Consider the following 20,345-nt stretch of genomic DNA (forward strand, 5'->3'; position numbering starts at 1 on the left):
AATGCGAAAAGATCGTACTATCACTTTAATACTACTTTACTGATATCTCAAATATGTACAGTAGGGTACAAAACTGAGCACATGATCTGTACTTTTGAGTTGAAATACCTGACAAAATATAATCACCCAATCAAACTTATTTATTTTTGGGAATTTTTAATAATTTTAGGCATACCTCTAATAAGATTTTGTTGTCATGTTGTTGCTTTATTTCTCTTTGATGAACATTTTCTTAGTTGGTAATATTTTTATAGGCACTTCAACTCAAAAGTATAAAACATATGCTCGAATTTGCACGCTACTGTATACCCATCGCATTACCGCAAAGGTCGTTATGCGAAATATATACATATATATCGGTTAATCCAAATTCTCAGCAACACTAGTGGAATTTAAAAAAAAGTGTAATTCCTAAAAAGTCAATATTTCAAAATTTTAAGAAAGTTGATTCTTTGTTTCTAATTGCAATTTTTAATAGACAACTGGGTTTGCAATTCTTTGGAAAATTTGTTGACTTCCTTTCAAGGTAATGTGATCGTTTTCGCACCAAAATCTACAATAAGTTGGGTACAGTGTTCGATTTTTCCACCAAAACTCTAAATTAAAAGTTCAAATATATATATAATGACGGTTATATTTTTATCTAGTCTTGGGTGTACAAGTTTTGAAGTATTGATTGTGTACAATTTCATCTTTTATAATTACTTGATTCAAAATTAGCTGTTGAAAAAAGCGGCATTTCGATTCAAAACCCGGTCATAGAACCCGTCTTTAAATGGAAAAAATATACATGAAGAGATTTCGTTTTCTATTAAATCTTATTAAAACTTTATAGAAAAATCTTCAACGCATTAATTGCGTACTTTTATCATATTTTGAAATTCAAAAACAAAACACCAAAAGACAAGTTGGTTTTCGACATGAAACCCGAACATAGTACCAATCATTTTTATGTTCAACGCTACATATATACATAATTTCTTTACAGGACTAAGGAAAAAAGATTAATAAAAAAGACGCATTTTGACTTAGAACTCATATCACTTTAAAATATGTGATATCGACAAAATTGAAATTGATCCGCCTCCAAAATGTAGACAAAATTTAGGTGACCACTTCGAGAGGATTTACACTACCCTACGGGAAATTGCATACTCCAAAAGGGGGTTTGCAGTCCTTGGACAGTGTTGAAAACCCTGTGTCCGCCCGGGCCGTAGCCCGACTGCAGCGAGGGTGGGGAAATTGGTGTTAATTGCCGGTAACGAACCGGACGCAACTTTTTAAGTTTTATTGCATTTTTTACTCTCTTGATATTAAAATTCCATTGGATCTACACATTTACCGAATAACCTATTTTTCATATTCGGAAGAAATTTACTTTAGCACAAGTTGTTAAAAATCGACATAATTTGTTTTGAGTGTAGGGGAAGGGATTTTAAATCAAAAAAATTAAGGAAAAATTTGTCGGAAAAGCCTAGTTTTCGAGATATCGACATCTGAAAATCGGTATTTTCCTTTATATTTGTGTTAATTCTGACAGAAAATTTTCATGAAATGAATAAAATTCGTTTTTTTTGCGTATTTGGTAGAAATAGCACATTTTAAGCAGAAAATATTTAATAAAAATTTTGTCGGAAAAGCGTAGTTAAAAAATTGGGTATAGGTGGACGGCCTTCGGCCGGGGTTTGAGACTTTCTCCTATAGACAGGGCCCAAAGTGGGCTAACGCGAAGCCAAAGAGGATAGGTAGCAGGCCTTCGGGCGGGTTTTAGACATAGTCCAAAGTGGGCTAACGCGAACCTAAAGTGGAAAGGTGGACGGCCTTCGGCCGGGGTTTGAGACTTTCTCCTATGGACAGAGTCCAAAGTAGGCTAACGCGAACCCAGGACCTCTCCGGGTCCATGTTATTCTAAATATATCACTTTTAGGATGATTATGTGCGATGGATACTAAATCCAATATACGTGAAAACAGGTCTTTCCGACAAAAAGTGGTTTATTACATTTTGTGTTAAGAATCGAAAAGTCTACACGCTGGCCAAAAATTGGACCAATCGAACCACTTGTACTAAAGTAGATTTAAGCCTTTCTTTTTTTACGGTGCGAGTAACTTTAACCCACATTTTCATGAAGCTCCGTTAATGATACGTTAGCTAACGAAATTTTAAACCGTACTATGAACATATCTGTCATCTTGTCTATATAATTCATATACCAGTTAGGAAATTAACTGTTGATTTTTTTTTTGTTTTTCATTTTACTTTCTGTTAAATATCAGTTAAAGCATAACGTAGCTACATGAAAATGGACGTAAATCATAAAAACGTAATAATGGACTACAAACTATTTACGCAGTGAATTGGTTATAATTCATTTTAAAAAGTTAAATTCGTGTTTTCTTTATTTGTCTTTCATTCGTAATATAAGGAGTCCAGACTAAAGAATCACCAATGTTTAATCAAAGCTTAATTTCAAATATTCCAATTCTTGTTTTTGCGCCAGAAAATGCAATGTTAAAATAATGTCCGATGGAATTGACAATAAAAGGCAACAACTTGAAAAATAAACACACATACCATCATGCACACACAGCAGCGCGGCACAGCATTCATACACACACTCACGCATCTATTCTATAACATTCAGCGAATTAAAAAAAAAACTTACCGGCCATGACAGTTTAACAGTTTGCTGGACACCAAAATGTGAAATATATGTTCAAAACGAAGGCGAAAATCCCCAATAACAGTGTGCGAACAGATTCACAGGAAACGATGTCTTGATGTGGTGTTGTTTATGGTGTTATTGTAGAAGAAATACGCGGGGGAATGTAAAGGATAGAAAATCTTTTGTATTTGGTAATTCACTTTTGCTTGTTGTTGTCGTTCTCAATTATTGGTAGACGGATGGATGTTTCAGTGGGAAAAGCACTTTATAATTCACTTTTTATTGCTTTTATTTGTTTTATGGTTATTGTTATGCTTACAAAAGAGAATTCATCATTTAACTTTCATAAGGCATTTAATGTTAATTTTAAAGGGAGGGGGACAAATAACAGCGGTGCTATGTACGACTTCGTCGTTCTACAGGCAGACTTTCTGCGTATGAAGTTGAAGAAACTTCGAAAAAAGTTTTATTTTAATATTGATTGATTGAAAGTTTTCTTTTTTAAAGAGGAAATCTCCGTAGAATGCAGGACAGCGGGAACAACAGTGAACTGGATTTTGTTAAGGAGGTAAAGCTGAAAGTCGAAGAAATCACTTTAGTTTTACAACTTCTTTTTACACTCGAATATTCTAAGCTTTGTTTCGTCTGTCACTCGATCGTAGGTTTTTTTTTAACATAAAAACACAACACACAATTCTTAACAGACGTGCACGGCGGCCTAACCTTCAAATGGAGAACCGAAAGCAGACAGACCGACCGACCCTGGTGTGCTGTGTGTGTGTATGACCGATACTGATTTTGCTGAACTTTTAATTTACGCAATTGAACTCTAATAATCTTTGCAATTTTGTAATACGCCACCAGAACATAGAGTAGCTGCGATTATAGGAAAGAAATTATGTTTTCAAGAGCCGAACATTGTTTTTCCAATTAGAAAGAAAAATGCATACCGCGTGACTCAAGTTAAAAAGAAACAGAACAAAATCATTTTTGACTTTGTTTCACTTCACCCCGATTACATATAAAGAGACGAGAAAAACAAGATTTGTTTTAATTTCACTTATTTTGCACTTTCATTTCTTAATTTGTTTCAAATAATGACAAATCATACAACCACTGCTCCTCAGCTTGTACTCGGACACACACACACACGCACGCACAAATTTTGACGGCGACATCCCAAAGCACGAAAAACAACAAAAGAATGTGAGAAGAAAAAAACTTGCAATGCCAAAAATGAAGCATTATTACAGCGAATTCGCACACACACTACCGACTTGAAATAAACGAACTAAAAAATTAAAAATCTTATTTTGCACTTTTGTTCAAAACCACGAACTAATCAATGATTGGCATGGTAGTTTTTGATAACTTTTTTTTCTTAGAATTCACAACTATTTGCATGTCGTTTATCTACCTCATTGCGTGTGTAAGAAACTTTTTTCGGACATTTCACATTTCTTTCTTCTCCGTTCAACGATTTGTTCTTAAAATTGGAAGAATTAATATAAAAACACTTTATGCCGACTTAACGGATTTGTGTTTCTTATGCAATTTTCGTGTATTACGTTTTATTAGCTTAATTAAATGCTTTGTTAAATGACAGCAGACTGCAAGCTTCAACCAAACTTGTCCCTTATTTGGCATCGGTGTTCGGTTAACCGAAAAATTGACAACTCTAGTTTGCCGAACACAAACAAGTGCAGTACCGAGTAACGATGCAAATTTTATAGCCGTTGCTAGATTTCGCATGACGGCTTTACGCCGGTTGCCAAATTTGATTTCAACTACAGAGTCAGACGTGTTCGCGAAAATGTCTCTATAAACTACGGCTTCTCTGTGACAATTGGCGTTGTACTCTGAGAATATTTGTAGTGGTCTCTTTATACTACGTTCGCACTAGACACGAAATCTCGCCATTTAGAACAAAAATCTCTTTACAAATCTCAAGTGTTCGGACTGGCAAAATAACGAGATTTCGTAGATTTGAGGATTTAACAGCTGTTTGTAAATATATCTATACAAACACAAACCCGTATGTGGACACGCACACAAACATTCATCTACAAGGAAAATTGGATCAGGGTTGCAAAAAGAGCATTTTTAGTACTAAAACCACAGTTGTACAAGGCTGTATAGGTGAATTTTGAAAGTGATTTTATTGAAATCCTCAACGGCCAGCTGATATTTGCCTATTGCAAATCTACTGAGATCTGGGAGGATTTCGGCCAAAATCCTCGTTTACCAGGATTTCGTGTCTATAGCGAACGTAGTATTACATCAGATTATTGGTACTGCGATTCATACAAGTTTTCTTTGTATATTTTTTATGGGGTTCAATCGATTTATACCATGGTAAAATTATTTATAATGTAGCCTTAATTCATCAGGTATTTTTCAATGGCTCAGCTAAATGTCAAAAAATATTGATATTTTGAGTTTTGTTTTTGATAAAAATTTAAATTGTAAAGGTGGGTATTAAGCTCGACTTTAGCCGCTAAAATCGCCATTTTTTCATTAAAGTGAAAACTAAATCATTAAAAAAGGCATTAAATTATACATATTTGTTGCATTATAACTTGATGGGGAATAGCCCAGCAAATTTTCATTAAAGTGAAAACTAAATCAGTAAAAAAGGCATTAAATTATACATATTTGTTGCATTATAACTTGATGGGGAATAGCCCAAAGCAAATTTTAACAAAGTTTGTATTCCTTAAAATGGATTATTAAAGAAAAGTAATCGTGAAAAAATGATAATTTTAGCGGCTAAAGGTGGGTACTAAGTTCGAGTTTAGCCGCTAAAATCGCTAAAGTGAAAACTAAATCAGTAAGAAAATGGATTATTAAAGAAAAGTAATCGTAAGCAATGGCGATTTTAGCGGCAAAACTCGAACTTAATACCCACCTTAAATACAAACTTTGTGAAAATTTGCTTTGGGCTATTTCCCATCAAGTTATAATCCCTGCCAGCATTTCAAAGTTCCATTTCATCCTCATCGCTACCACAGACTCGTAAATGTCACCACAACCATCGCGAACTGTGATGGGGAAGCATATCAAAAAGTACAAAATGTACATGAAAGTATTTTGCCATCACTACTGTTAGAAGAGCCATTTTATTTTTTGTGAAACGCCAAGCGCAACCAGCTTGTTATATTTTATTTAAATAAAAACGAAAATAAAGTTCTGAAAACATAGATATTACGCTTAAAATTGTGAAAGGTATATGGTGAACAATTTTTGACTTTCCAAATGGAATAAAGTGATAGTTTTTCAAATATTTTTCCAGACACGCTGACTCCATTGGGAATAAAAGTATTGGCTGATAGACGCTACAACATTTAACTTACAACTTGTAACTCAAAATCAATCTCTTATTAATGCATAAAAATGTGTTAAATGTGATGAGGTAGTCGTATAAATGTTATATATATGAGAATTTATAAATGTTTCATAAAATTAATAAACATCTAAACAATCGTGTTTTACTTGACCACAATGATTCTTTTACAACTATCTTAAAATGCACTTGGTCTGATTGTTTGAAGGGGCTCTTATTGGCGTCCTTCTAATTGTATCCATAAGGGCTCCTAATAATTGCACTCATGCGATACTTTTTTGTAGTAACTTGGCGTGGTACAACTTCTCAATAGTGACGGCGCTTTTCCGAGGAGTTTTGGATATCGTATACGACTGTTTTCGACGTAGTGGGGATTCTCAGAAGCACCCCCAAATTCAAAAAATGTTGGCAGGGATAAAATCTGCAACAAATATGTATAATTTTATGCCTTTTTTACTGATTTAGATTCACTTTAGCGGCTAAACTCGAACTTAATACCCACCTTAAACTTGAACTTACAGCCTATTTCTGCTATCCGAATTCTAGTCTTCTAGTCTAGTTCGCATACAAAACGGAAAACAGCTGATTTTGGTTTCTCTAAGGGGTATTTAAACGAAAATCGAAACGAAAGTCAATGCGAACGAAGACGTAATGTAATCTCTAAAATTGGGGTTCTCTAATGCGCTTTACAGACTATCAGTTATTCCGGACGGAATGTCGGTGTTTGTAAAGAATCTTACAGTGTGTCTGATCGATACGACTTGCCGGCGATGACTAAATAATCGGTAAAAGTGTTATCGATCCCATAAACATGCAGCAGTATCGATTATGCCTTCGGACTTAACTTATAACGTGCACGATATATGGGATATGTTCGTCACGAGCACTGTCGTCCGGAATAACTGATAGTCTGTAAAGCGCATAACTCGATTCGTTCGTATTTTGTCGAACTGAAATGTCAAAACCACTCACTTGGTAAAGACCTTTCGTTTTGTGGAAAAAGAAATTTATAAATAAGGAAAAACTTAATAATTGATACATTGATTAAATCTTTTATTGTAAATATGTGATAAATGTTGTTTATATCGATCTATTTTTAATTTATAACCGCCATAGAGACAGTTTAAGGCAAAGTCTAACACGAACAAACACATACATTTCGAATGAAACACTCATTAAAAGGAGAACTGAACTGTAATACGGTGTTCTCACCAAGCATGTTTTGGGGTTTAAAATGTTTTCCCTTTATAAGCACTTCAAAACGAGTCGTTTTCGCCATACTAAAAAACAAGTTCAAAACACAAGTTTTCCTCCAAAACACGTCAATTTTAGAATGTGAACCCACCTAATTTGGAATATACCCCGAATAACCTACCCTATTTAAAATATATGTCAAAATATTGCAATAAGTTTCATAGAAAAAAAGAATAAACTAAGGCTTTTAAGAACATGGACATGTGAAAATAACATAAAATGTTTTTCCCTTTGCGCTCGCGGTAATTATTTGGACATAGGTTGCATATATGTGAATTTCTAGTTTCCATGGTATCTGTCAAACTAAAACATCTCAACCCGGTGTGAACGGTGAAATGTTTTCGAAAAACGAATTGGGAAAACGAGTCGGTGGGAACATAGCATAGGACCCACCTTTAATTGCTTCTTTTTCTTTCATCTAAAGAGCATTGATCTACCTCTTGTTAATTCTACTTTGAAAGATTTTGTTTTGCCTACGCCGGCAAAAACTAAACGGCATCTTTGTAATGTTACACTAGCGCCATCTTACGAAATGTCATAGCAGTAACGCCATCTTCATGCGGGAATGATTTGAATAAAGTAGCCACTTCATTTAGACTAGATTTTACATATGCGACATCTACATGTCAATATAATTGCGAATAAAACTTTGATAATAGTTTTATGGATAGGGAAGTGTAACGGATATTTATACGAAATTGTATACAAATATATTAAAAAACTAATATATTTGTAGTAGATGAAATCGGTACAATTTGCAATACCAATTTCAACTATTTTTAGATTTGAATTTAATAACTATTGAAAGAATCTTATTTGTAAATTAAATGCCCATGTTCGCAAATCCACTTCCAAGTTAATGTGAATCAATTCCACGACTTTGTTGTCCTACAATCCACTTCCACTGGTTTCGTGAAATCAATTCACTTGCAAAAGTCTTGGTGAAAGTTGAAGTATGTCCAAGATCGAAGTATTTCCGGTTAAAAAAAGTTCTCGCGTAAGAAATTTGAAACGTTTTATATTTATTACACGAGTTTCATTAAAAATATGTAATTTTTAATTTAGAAAAAAATCTATTGATTCCACTTATTTTGAATTCCGCCTTAGTGAATTTTTGGGTGATTTGTGCAACCCAGCTGGTTACAGAAAAGTTTAAAAGAGAACGTAGAATTAAGGACACCAAATTTTTACGTTCGTGGATTTGACGTGAATAGTGGAAGTGGAATTGAAGTGGATATGTGAACATGGGTGAACTTCTTGGTCGAATGATATTAGCTTTGAAAACAGTTGTTTTTTAAATACAAAAGAAAATACTATGCCTTACGTAAAGATATTCGATCGATAAATATATCAATAAACTAACAATTCTCGACGTTTGCTTGCAAGATTTCGTATTTAATTGAAATGTTCTCGTGTAACAGGTTGCGTATATCTCGACTTTATGCTAATGAGTAAAATTCCACTCACATCTACGAATATCTGAGTGCTTTTACAATCATTATGGTGCTAATTGAAATGTAGCTTAATAATAATTCACACCTGTAGAAATACATACAAAATACATATGTTTTGTTGTTTAGCAAAATTTGAACTTACTTTGAGGTTTTTTTGCTCCATTCATGGCTGTGTTCAACATATTGCCGATTTTGGTAAAACTCGATTGGCGCATAAAGGCATTATGTTGCCGTGGAGGCAAGGGAGGCGGTGATGATGGCGGCGGAGGTTCGGGCTCTAGAACAGGACTCTGGCGACCCCATCGCCCCATTTTAAATGATTTGCTTTTTGTTATTTTAACTTCAGTGTTATTGTTGTTATTGTTATTATTATTGCGGTGTTGTGGATTGGTATCGATGGCGATACCGCTGCTATTGTTGTTGAGGGAATTTCTTCTTCCGAGGGACGCAATGTTGATAGATTCTGCAAAGACGGAAATCATAAAAACATACTATTTAAAATTTACTTCATCTATTATGCACCCAAAAAAGTGAAACCACAATGAAAGAAAATGTAGGTTTATATTTGAAAATTTGAACAAAAAACTATTTTATTAATTACAACATGATACAAATAACTTAATAATTTTTGTCAAAATGAAGAAAATTTATTAAAAATAATTTTTTTCTGTTGTTTAATAAAATTTCATATTTGGAAGAGCAATTTGGAAATAAAAATTGCTAAAATGTCTTTAGAGCTCTATCAAGTTCTAGACAGACACAATTTAAGTAAAATTTACTCATTTGAAAAAGTAAAATTAGTAAAATTGTGTACTTCCTTTGTATAAAACATTTTTCTCCATTTTTAGTTCACGTCAAAAAATAATTAAAACAAGTCAAAGTTTCTCACATTTGGCAAAATTGAACTAAAATCAACTAATTTTCATGAACTAAAATAAAGTTAAATCGGCTATAAAAAATTTCGTCGTCTTTTTTCTGGGGGTATGTTTATTACGTGAAATTTTAGATCGCAGATCAAATGAAGAGACCAACAAAAGCATGAAATATCGGCAAATTTTTTTGCAGTTTCAGCCGAATCTAAAAAATGTACCAAACATCCAATAAGATGCACCCTTGAACTCTTCAGAACACTAAATCCAATGTAACTTTATTCTAGTTGATGGCATTATTATGTTATAGTAAAAAATCTCCAATATGAGAAGCTTCCTTCATCTTAATATTTTTATGTACGTTAGTTAAATAAACTAAAAAAGAGACAATTCATGAACAAATGAAGCATAAAGATTTACCAAATCCCTATAAAATAGTTCAGAATTTGTTATACATTATTCCAAAATTGAACTTTGTATAGCACTAAATAAAATTTTGCAATTAAAACTCCAGTTTTTTCCTTCAAAAAAGGAAAGTTTCTATAACAAAAACAACACAAACAACACAAAATAATTATTGATAATAAATTTTAAATTTGTGTTAAAGTAAAATTTGTATAAAAGCATTTACAAAAAAAATCTTCTTTAAAATAAAGACCTATCTAGCTTTAAATCTAGGATCAATAAAATTTAAATTAATATGTAGATCTTATTTATCGAATTTTCATTCTTATATTAATAAAATTATTGACATACAAACATATACAAGTTTAAAATTTTAAATTACAACATATATAGTAAATAGTTTTCCTAATTCCAAAAAATCTTAAACCAAAGATGCAAAATCCTCAAAATATGTATTATCCTATAAACATTCTTTTAATTAAACGTTCATTATTTTAAAGAAATTTGTCCCTAATATCGTGTAAATACACAAAAAATTTTCATTTCTGATTCAATCACGAAATTAATTGCTCCAATTAATTTTTTAATTGATTTTTAAATGATAGTATCAATTGGGCATAAAAAATACTTGATTAAAAAATTAATTGATTTCATGAGCAAATGTCAATTAATTTTTTAATTGATCCAATTAAAAATTTAATTGATGTTGATTGCAAAACTCAAAAATTTTCTAATTAAAAATGTAACTATTTTCAATTACTTTCTTAACTGACTTTGTGTATTTAGTTTGATTAAACAATTTATTGTTTGAAAAAAAAAAAATAATAAAAATTTAAAAAAATTTCCATCACTTTTATGGACGGACAAAAAAGACTGTTTTTCATATTTTTGGGTCTAAAAGTTATATGTTTGAACTCAAATTTTTTAACACAATATTTTTAAGTGCAAGCATATAACGTTCATAAACTAGCATAACATGTTTGGGACATATATTTTAATATGTTAGAACATATTATGTTTGGTACATAAAATGTTTGTAAATGTAATATGCTTGATGCAAACATATATTAATTTAGAAATAGCCTATAAACATATATGTATTTAGAAAGAGAGACCTAGAGAGTATGCTGCAAATAAAATAATGGAAGTAGCCATTTGACGCCTTAAAAATATATCCACTCAAAGAAAATTTCCTAAACATTTTTTTCTACCATAGTATGCCCTAAGGTTAAACATAATATGTTTGAACAATATAAACAATATTTTGTTTGTACCAATCCTGAAAATATATATGCTTGAAGCAAAATGTGTTTGGGGTATATGTTACAGAAGCGATTTTTTTGAGGGTGTAGTTGACTTAGTCTCTCGAGTTTGATTAAAATGTTAATTGTATCAATTAATTTTTTAATTAAAAATTTAAAAATGTTCAATCATTGACTTAACTAACATATTTTTTCTAACTTGATTAAAAAGTTAAATGTATTAAATAATTTATTAACTAACAAAATTATAAACTTCAGTCAACTTTTTAATTGGAAATATTTTGGTGATATTTTTTTTCTGTGTAGCGTGTTCGAAAATTTAGGCTGCATAATCCTTCATCTTAGGTCAATATTTTTTCAGTGTGTTGCTTTGATTTCATCTTAAAAACATACGTTGACTAAGCTACAAGAGTAGCTTAACCCACAGAGGTGAAGTATGATTTGGGCAAAGCCATGTAGGCAGCAAGATGGTTGGATGGTTTCTGAGCTCCCATATTCCTCATCAGCATCCTCTACTTGTAGCGAAACTAATAACAAATTATCAGAATTAATTCGGATAATTCACTAAACCTAAAGTGAATTGCAATCGAACCTCCCAAAGTCAAATCATCGATTTGACTGTAGTTGGCTGGGTTTGCTTCAATTAGTTGACTGGGTTCTGCTTCAATTAGTTGACTAAACTTAACAAACATAGGCCCTGCCCTTTCGACTTTTATTTTTAAAGAATAGTGAAAATCTAAACTTCTAAACCAATTTAGTTAAAATTTTCGGAGAATCTGTGAACTAATGTAGGGTACTTGATTCTTCGATATGTGGCTCAACTTCGGAGAATGTTCCAACGACTGGAATACAGAACATAATTTTTAAATATTTCGGTGGGGAGGAGCGACCCCTTCCCAGATTTGTTGTTAAGTATATCTAGAAAAATATTTCTGATATATACAAAGGCTGTTGAATTTATGTATTTTGATAAACAGATGACGATATATTCATTAAATTGTTGTTTTACGAAAAATCCATACGACAATTTAATTATAAGTAGGAGATTTTTTATCGATTGGCTTGGTAATAGGTATATAATTGAATATCGAATGAAATATACACAAAAATCTGAATTAGTTTCTACCAAGTTCAAGTCGATTGGAGTAAAACTGCAACCCAGAGTATGAATACAAAAGTGTGTTTACTGAAAGAGGGCTATCGACTTAGGCGTGGTTCTGAGCAGGTTTGCCAAAGACATCACGGGTCTACCCCATTTCCTTGCGGGTGGTGCAAACATATCCAAGCGAGAATCTACACCGTTATACACACAGAGAAAAATATTAGAAATTCCACAAAAAGCAATATGTGTCGCAAGACATTTTAATCCATTTATTTCCTAAAAATAACTCCTGCAACAAAAATAAGTTGTATTTAATTCTTTTGTTTTCTCCATGTATGATTGATGATGTTATGATATCAAATCTTTATACTGATGTCAATAGCAACATTATTGATATTATTTCTGGTATTGTTTTAAATGACATTCCTTGACATTTCTGTTTTGTACATTGAAATGTCAATGTCATTGCATTTTACTTTTCATTTTTGTATAGCAATTTTCACGATTGCCATAGACATACACCACAATATGAATGAAGACACCGAAAATATTTAAAAAAGAATCGAGTGCTATAAGCCAATTAATGATTTGTAAACAAAACGGGATACGTGTGCGAATGCTGTCATAGTCACTGGTTTAAAACGTCCCACACTCATATTATTAATACTGGTCAAATGTCCAATTTAAAGGTCACGAGAGCTTAACATAAGTGTACACTCATAAAAATAGATCAGTTTGTGCGTCGACAAAAATATCAGAACAATTGTTATTGATATAATAGATAAGGGATTGTAGTGATAATTTCGACTTTTTGTTTTTTTAATATTAAAAAGTTGATTTTCGATGTTCAGCCTTTTTATTTAAAAATTCCCTTTCTGTTAATATTAGACTTTACGAATTTTTCGTTAAACGACGATTATTCCGTTTTGATCACAGTGAAAGCAATTTTTGAAGTCGATAAGTTAATTTAAAAGATTACAAGAAGAAAACTTCGAATAATCGTTTTTGTCGTTATATCAAGAGGAGTGGTAAATACACGTTGGAGTTTAGATAGTTCATTGAACTATGATTTTTCGAATTGCATTTTGCAATATGGATAGAGTGAAATGTTTAAAAGAAAATATACAGTGAATAATATGGTAGTATGGTAAAATTTCCTTCAATTATTTATGCGAGTCGTTCCATATTTTCTCATATTTCGAAACAAAATTTATTACTTTGCAGTTTCGCTTTGATTACTGAAAATGTGATTTTTTTTGTTACGCAATAAATAAAAGTTTATCCAATAGCTTGTTTAAATAATAAGGATTTGGATTAAGAATCTATGTAAGTACAATTTAAAAAGATATTGTCACCATGGTGATAAACTATGATACGTCCAACAGACATATATTAATCTTATGCGTAACTTTCGGTAGGTTAAGCTTTCTAGGGAAATAAGGTTTGATTCACATAAATAAAGTTACCTTACATCGGCTTGTGGGCGCCCAAAAATGTGCTATATAAATAGAACTGCTTGACTATATGCGTTGATTGCTATAAAGATATTTGGATGTTGATGACAATAAAAGCTACATGGCCTAGTGGTTAGTGTGTTTGCTTACAAACTCTATGGTCCGATGGTTCGATTCTCCATCTGAGCGAAAGGTAACATTTGCAAAATTTATAAAATCTAATAATGTCATCTATATTGTTTGTATTTTAGTGGAAGTGGGGAATAGTATATGAAGATGCAATTAGTCAGAAAATTTCAAAAACAAACAAGTATATACGGCCGTAAGTTCGGCCAGGCCGAATCTTATGTACCCTCCACCATGGATTGCGTAGAAACTTCTACGAAAGACTGTCATTCCCAATCGATCGGTTTATATGGGGGCTATATATCGGTTTATATGGGGGCTATATATAATTATGGACCGATGTGGACCAATTTTTGCATAGTTATTAGAGACCATATATTTACACCATGTACCAAATTTCAGCCGGATCGGATGAAATTTGCTTCTCTTAGAGGCTCCGCAAACCGAATCTGGGGATCGGTTTATATGGGGGCTATATATAATTATGGACCGATTTGGACCAACTTTTGCATTGTTGTTAGAGACCATATACTAACACCATGTACCAAATTTCAGCCGGATCGGATGAAATTTGCTTCTCTTAGAGGCTCCGCAAGCCAAATCGGGGGATCGGTTTATATGGGGGCTATATATATTTATGGACCGATATGGAATAATTTTTGCATGGTTGTTAGAGATCATATGCTGACACCATGTACCAAATTTCAGCCGGATCGGATGAAATTTGCTTCTCTTAGAGGCTCCGCAAACCGAATCTGGGGATCGGTTTATATGGGGGCTATATATAATTATGGACCGATTTGGACCAACTTTTGCATTGTTGTTAGAGACCATATACTAACACCATGTACCAAATTTCAGCCGGATCGGATGAAATTTGCTTCTCTTAGAGGATCCTCAAGCCAAATTTGGGGGTCCGTTTATATGGGGGCTATACGTAAAAGTGGCCGATATGGCCCATTTGGCAAATGTAGACGGACGGACATGCTCAGATCGACTTAGAATTTCACAACGACCCAGAATATATATACTTTATTGGGTCTTAGAGCAATATTTCGAAGTGTTACAAACGGAATGACAAAGTTAATATACCCCATTCCTATGGTGTAGGGTATACAAAAAAATAGTTTTAATTAATTTTCTTCATATCCTGTAAAGAAGTCAATGTTTATCACAAAAAATCTTTACTTTTCTTCCAAATAAACTTCCTTACAGGGAAGAGCAAATGGTAAACGATATTTGTTTGTCTAAAATTTCGTTAGGGAGTTAAAATTTTTTTTGAGTGCAGATATCCATATTCAAAAAAAATGTCTTGCGTACAAATAATAATAAAAAATATTTCCCAGTTTAAGCTGAATGGCTCCTAAACTGAACCTTGTACAAATAACAACAGGCAGACCGGTAGACATATGGTCGGATATAGTGTTAATAGTTAATAGTTTGAATGGTCAATAATAATTCAATTCTTATCCCATGGAGGAGGTTATTGGAAAATAAGTGTCAACTTAGCATGAATTCTTTCGCGTCAACGTAAATATTTTGCACACAAAGAAAAAATTCATTTCTTCGGATCGAAATTTTAGACAAATTTTACAATGTATTTTCTTTTCAGCAAGCATACTGGGGTAAATGAGTTGAGTGATTCAACGATTGGATCTAATAGGTATTGTTTGCCTTCACTGAAAAAACAGTGAACCCACCAAGAAGAAATATTTTGGTTATTTTAGAGAATTTAGATTATTTTTAGAAAATTTTAAGTAATTTTTTTTCGACAAATTCAAGAAAATTTAATAGACATAATTATTTTTTTTTTACTTGTTAAAGAAAACTTTGTAGTTTGAAAGAAAGAATTGGAGTTCAAAATTGTAAGAATGTCTTTAGTGTCATACGAGGTTCAACATTGGCGCATTTTTAGTAAAATGTACAAATTTAAAGAAATAATTTAGTAATTTAGTAAATCTTTTTGCTTCATTTTTGTATAATATTTTCCCGTTGTTTAGTTCATTTAACTAACGTATCCAAAAAAATATTAGAGCAAAGGAAACGTTTTCCAAACATAATAATTCCATGAACTGAAATAAAGTTAAATTGGTTTAAGTGAAATATAGGCCTCACTTTTTTTGAGTGTTGAAGGCATATTTTCAATGGACAAAACAAAACCTTGCTCCTCTTCTTTCAGTGTATATAAATTCGAAAATCTAAGTGAGAGAGCTTAATGTAAATGTAACAAGATTTAGAAATATGGTAAACGAAAATATTGTGTTAGTAAATATTTGGAAACAATATTATAATAACTGAATGCTTCGACTTTCTATACACGGACGGAAAAGACTGTTTTTCATATGTTTGTGTGTAAAAATTATATGTTTGGAACTCAAATTTTTTAACACAATATTTTTAAGTGCAAGCATATAATGTTCATAAACTAACATAACATGTTTGGGACATAAAATGTTTGTAAATATAATATGCTTAGATGCAAACATATATTAATTTGGAAATAGCCTATAAACATATATGTGTTTAGAAAGAGAGACCTAGAGTGTATGCTGCAAGCAAAATAATGGAAGTAGCCAATCCACACAAAGAAAATTTCAATAAAATTTTTTACTACCAGTGTATGCCCCAAGGTGAAACGTAATATGTTTGAACAATACAAACAATATTTTGTTTGGACCAATCCTGAAAATATATATGCTTGAAGCAAAATGTGTTTGGGGTATATGTTACAGAAGCGATTTTTTTTGAGGGTGTAGGCTGGTCGACACAATCCCATCGAGATGTTGAACACAACCAAATGTGTTGGTAGATTCTATGAATAAGATTATCAATTCAGTTTTCTCCGCAAAAATTTGACCGCATTAATCGAACTATGACAAACCAAATGTTGCTATAACTGGTAAAAAGAGGGTCACAATGAATTCGGTTGTGAGTCTCCATGAAGTCACACTTAATGACAGGAGCGAAGCTTTTTAGATCTTGGATCAAAGTTTTGTATTTTGTGTGCCGAATACCGTCATATATCATGCAATCGCAAATATTCGCATGTAGTAAAATCTTTAACTAATATGCCTCCTATCAGCACCGATTTAATAATATTTCCTATTCTACCAACTATCATAACTTTTAAAAATCGAAGACACGTGCTATTACTTTTTCCCAAAACAAAAGAACAAATACAAAGTATGTGGCACGGGATATTTTTTGTATTCAGCGTGATTTCTTATTACACAGACCTAGAACGAAGACCACTTCCTCGTGATCTGTAATCATTTGTGAATAGTTTTAACATTTTCATTTTTTTTGTTTGTTTTTGTGCCAGATGCATCTACATTACACTTTCACATCACAAATAAGTAGAATAATTTTAAATTAGATACGGTCACATTAGGGTTTTGTTTATCCCCCAAAAAAAGTGAACAATATAAACTAGACATACACTTATATATGAATAATCATTTGTTAATCTAAAAATATATTCGAATATATTTATATCTAAGATGTATTAATGTGTTTTTATCAAATTTCCTACACCCAGTTTAAATGGTCACAAGTAATGGCTAGTTGACACGAAGCGTTGCCAATTAAAACAAACATTTTTTTTATTGGAGCCTGTAACCTTCCTTCATCGTATCCATCTGACGAATTGGATAGGAACCGCGGCAGCAATTGCGGAGCATGATTTTTTAGCCATTCTTGGTTTACACATGGACTAAACATACTATTTTTCATATGTTTCGGTGATATGAACCAACTCCTGCATGGTTGTTGGATACCATATACTAACATCATGTACCAAATTTCAACCGAATCGGCTGGGCTCCGGTTGTCATATCTGGGGATTGGTTTATATAGGGGCTATTTATAATTATGGAACGATTTCGACCAATTTTTGCATGGGTGTTTGAGGCCACATATTAGCACCACGTTCCAAATTTCAACTGAATCAGATAAATTTTGGTTTTCCAAGAGGCTCCGAAGGTCAAATCTGGTGATCGGTTTATATGGGGGCTATATATAACTATGGACCGATGTAGACCAATTTTTGAATGGTCATTAGAGACCATATACTAACACCATGTACCAAATTTCAGCCGGATCGGATGAAATTTGCTTCTCTTAGAGGCTCCGCAAGGCAAATCTGGTGATCGGTTTATATGGGGGCTATATATAATTATGGACCGATGTAGACCAATTTTTGAATGGTCATTAGAGACCATATATTACCACCATGTACCAAATTTCAGCCGGATCGGATGAAATTTGCTTCTCTTAGAGGCTCCGCAAGGCAAATCGGGGGATCGGTTTATATGGGGACTATATATAATTATTGACCGATGTGGACCAATTTTTCCATAGTTGTTTGAGACCATATACTTACATCATGTACCAAATTTCAGCCGGATCGGATGAAATTTGCTTCTCTTAGAGGCTCCGCAAGCGAAATCGGGGGATCGGTTTATATGGGGGCTATATATAATTATGAACCGATGTGGACCAATTTTTGCATGGTTCTTAGAGATCATATGCTGACATCATGTACCAAATTTCAGCCGGATTGGATGAAATTTGTCTCTCTTAGAGGCTCCGCAAGCCAAATCGGGGGATCGGTTTATATGGGTGCTATATATAATTATGGATCGATGTAGACTAATTTTTGCATGGTTGTTAGAGATCATATGCTGACACCATGTACCAAATTTCAGCCGGATCGGATGAAATTTGCTTCTCTTAGAGGATTCGCAAGCCAAATTTAGGGGTCCGTTTATATGGGGGCTATACGTAAAAGTGGACCGATATGGCCCATTTGCAATACCATCCGACCTACATCAATAACAACTACTTGTGCAAAATTCGATAGCTTGTTTCGTTCGGAAGTTAGCGTGATTTCAACAGACGGACGGACGGACGGACATGCTCAGATCGACTCGGAATTCCACCACGACCCAGAATATATACTTTATGGGGGTCTTAGAGCAATATTTCGATGTGTTACAAACGAATGACAAAGTTAATATACCCCCATCCTATGGTGGAGGGTATAAAAATTGGAAGTTGTTTCACAAACATTTCTTTTAAAGTGCATTCCGGAATCCCCTATCGATTTTTTCCACTTCCGATGCAGTCCTTTTGAATAAGTCGTAGAAAGTACGGAATTAGGCCGTTTTAAGTCAAAATTTAAGTTTTGGACAATTAAATTTCGCAAAATCAATAAAAAAGTAAAAAAATAAAATAATTCATCCCCTCTGGGATTTGAACCTGTGCCGTTTGACTTTTTCACTACCATGGAAGTTCTTTTGAGAAGGTTTTGCCAATTTCGATAATTTTTAATTTTTTGTTGATTTTTAATTAGAAAAAAAATTTATACAAAAATATATGCTGAAATAAATAAAATAAAAACGATGTATAACATAAAAAATAATTATTTTTTTGGAAAAATATTTAATAATTATAAATATTGTTATATAAATATTATTTTTGAAAAACTAACTATTCTCTTTCATTGATAGGCTAAGAAGTTTCTGAACCGCCCTCGTAATCATTATCATCATGTGATCGGATGATTGTCGATTCAATTTCTTATTGCCCTACTATAGCGATGTCGACTGTTCGTAATATTAAAATTCGACTAATCGATTTTTAATTTTTTCATACATTGTAAGGCATATTTAGTAACTTAGTCGCTTTGATTTCAAATTAATTTAAATTGCCCACTTATTAAACAATGTGTTCAAAAAGTGGGGAATTTAAAATAGAGATAATCTGGAAATGTATCGATGTATGCTTCGAAATACATGCTTGCAAGAAAAACTGGAGTAATTCTTACCATCAATTATGAGGACAATTTATTTGAATATTTCAAAATTTTTGGTATAAAATAATTTTATATTGAATTTTTATTTTTATTTGAACATTGGCGTAGCTAGCAACATTCTCGTAAGGGGTAAAAGCTACAATGTGTGCTCAGATACCTCAACAGGAGAAAAAATAAATTCTTGTAGATGGGAAGAAACCAGAATATTTAATTCAATGATATAAAACATAGTTTGAAGAAATTTGCATGGTATTTGGTAGAGGGAGATGACAAACCCCTTTAGCTACGCCTATGCCGACAATCAAAGTTCTGATCCAATGAAAAAAATTATAATCACCTGATAGCTTGGAACTACCTCCCTAAATATGAAGGTCGTCAAACGACTTAAATATGCTCAATGTTTTTGAAGAATACGTAGATAACTGTTATCTAAATAAATCGAATTTATCATAATAGAAACATTATAGTCTAATATAGATAGATACTGAAAATCTAACTAACATTAATTAGGGCATGAAAATAACGTCCATTGGCCCCTCGTAAGGGTTCCCTGTTTTTTGTATATGACAGTTGGACTAAATACAATAAAGATATCT

General features: G+C 32.6%; 1 protein-coding gene across 5 annotated transcripts in view; it reads right to left on the reverse strand.

Annotated features, from left to right (window-relative positions):
• tws (protein phosphatase 2 regulatory subunit tws) overlaps positions 1-20,345 on the reverse strand; it is a 52,447-nt gene that overhangs the window by 16,679 nt on the left and 15,423 nt on the right. Inside the window, exons 1-2 of one of the 5 annotated variants that reach the window (XM_075291961.1) lie at positions 4,234-4,390; positions 2,666-3,239 (exon numbers count right to left, since the gene is read on the reverse strand). In XM_075291961.1, coding sequence (XP_075148076.1) covers positions 2,666-2,672 — 7 coding nt within the window. In that variant the 5' untranslated portion in view covers positions 2,673-3,239; positions 4,234-4,390. The other 4 variants (XM_075291962.1, XM_075291964.1, XM_075291963.1 and 1 more) reach the window with 4 other exon arrangements.

The sequence above is a fragment of the Haematobia irritans genome, chromosome 1, assembly GCF_050003625.1.
Source record: "Haematobia irritans isolate KBUSLIRL chromosome 1, ASM5000362v1, whole genome shotgun sequence".
Taxonomy (NCBI): domain Eukaryota; kingdom Metazoa; phylum Arthropoda; class Insecta; order Diptera; family Muscidae; genus Haematobia; species Haematobia irritans.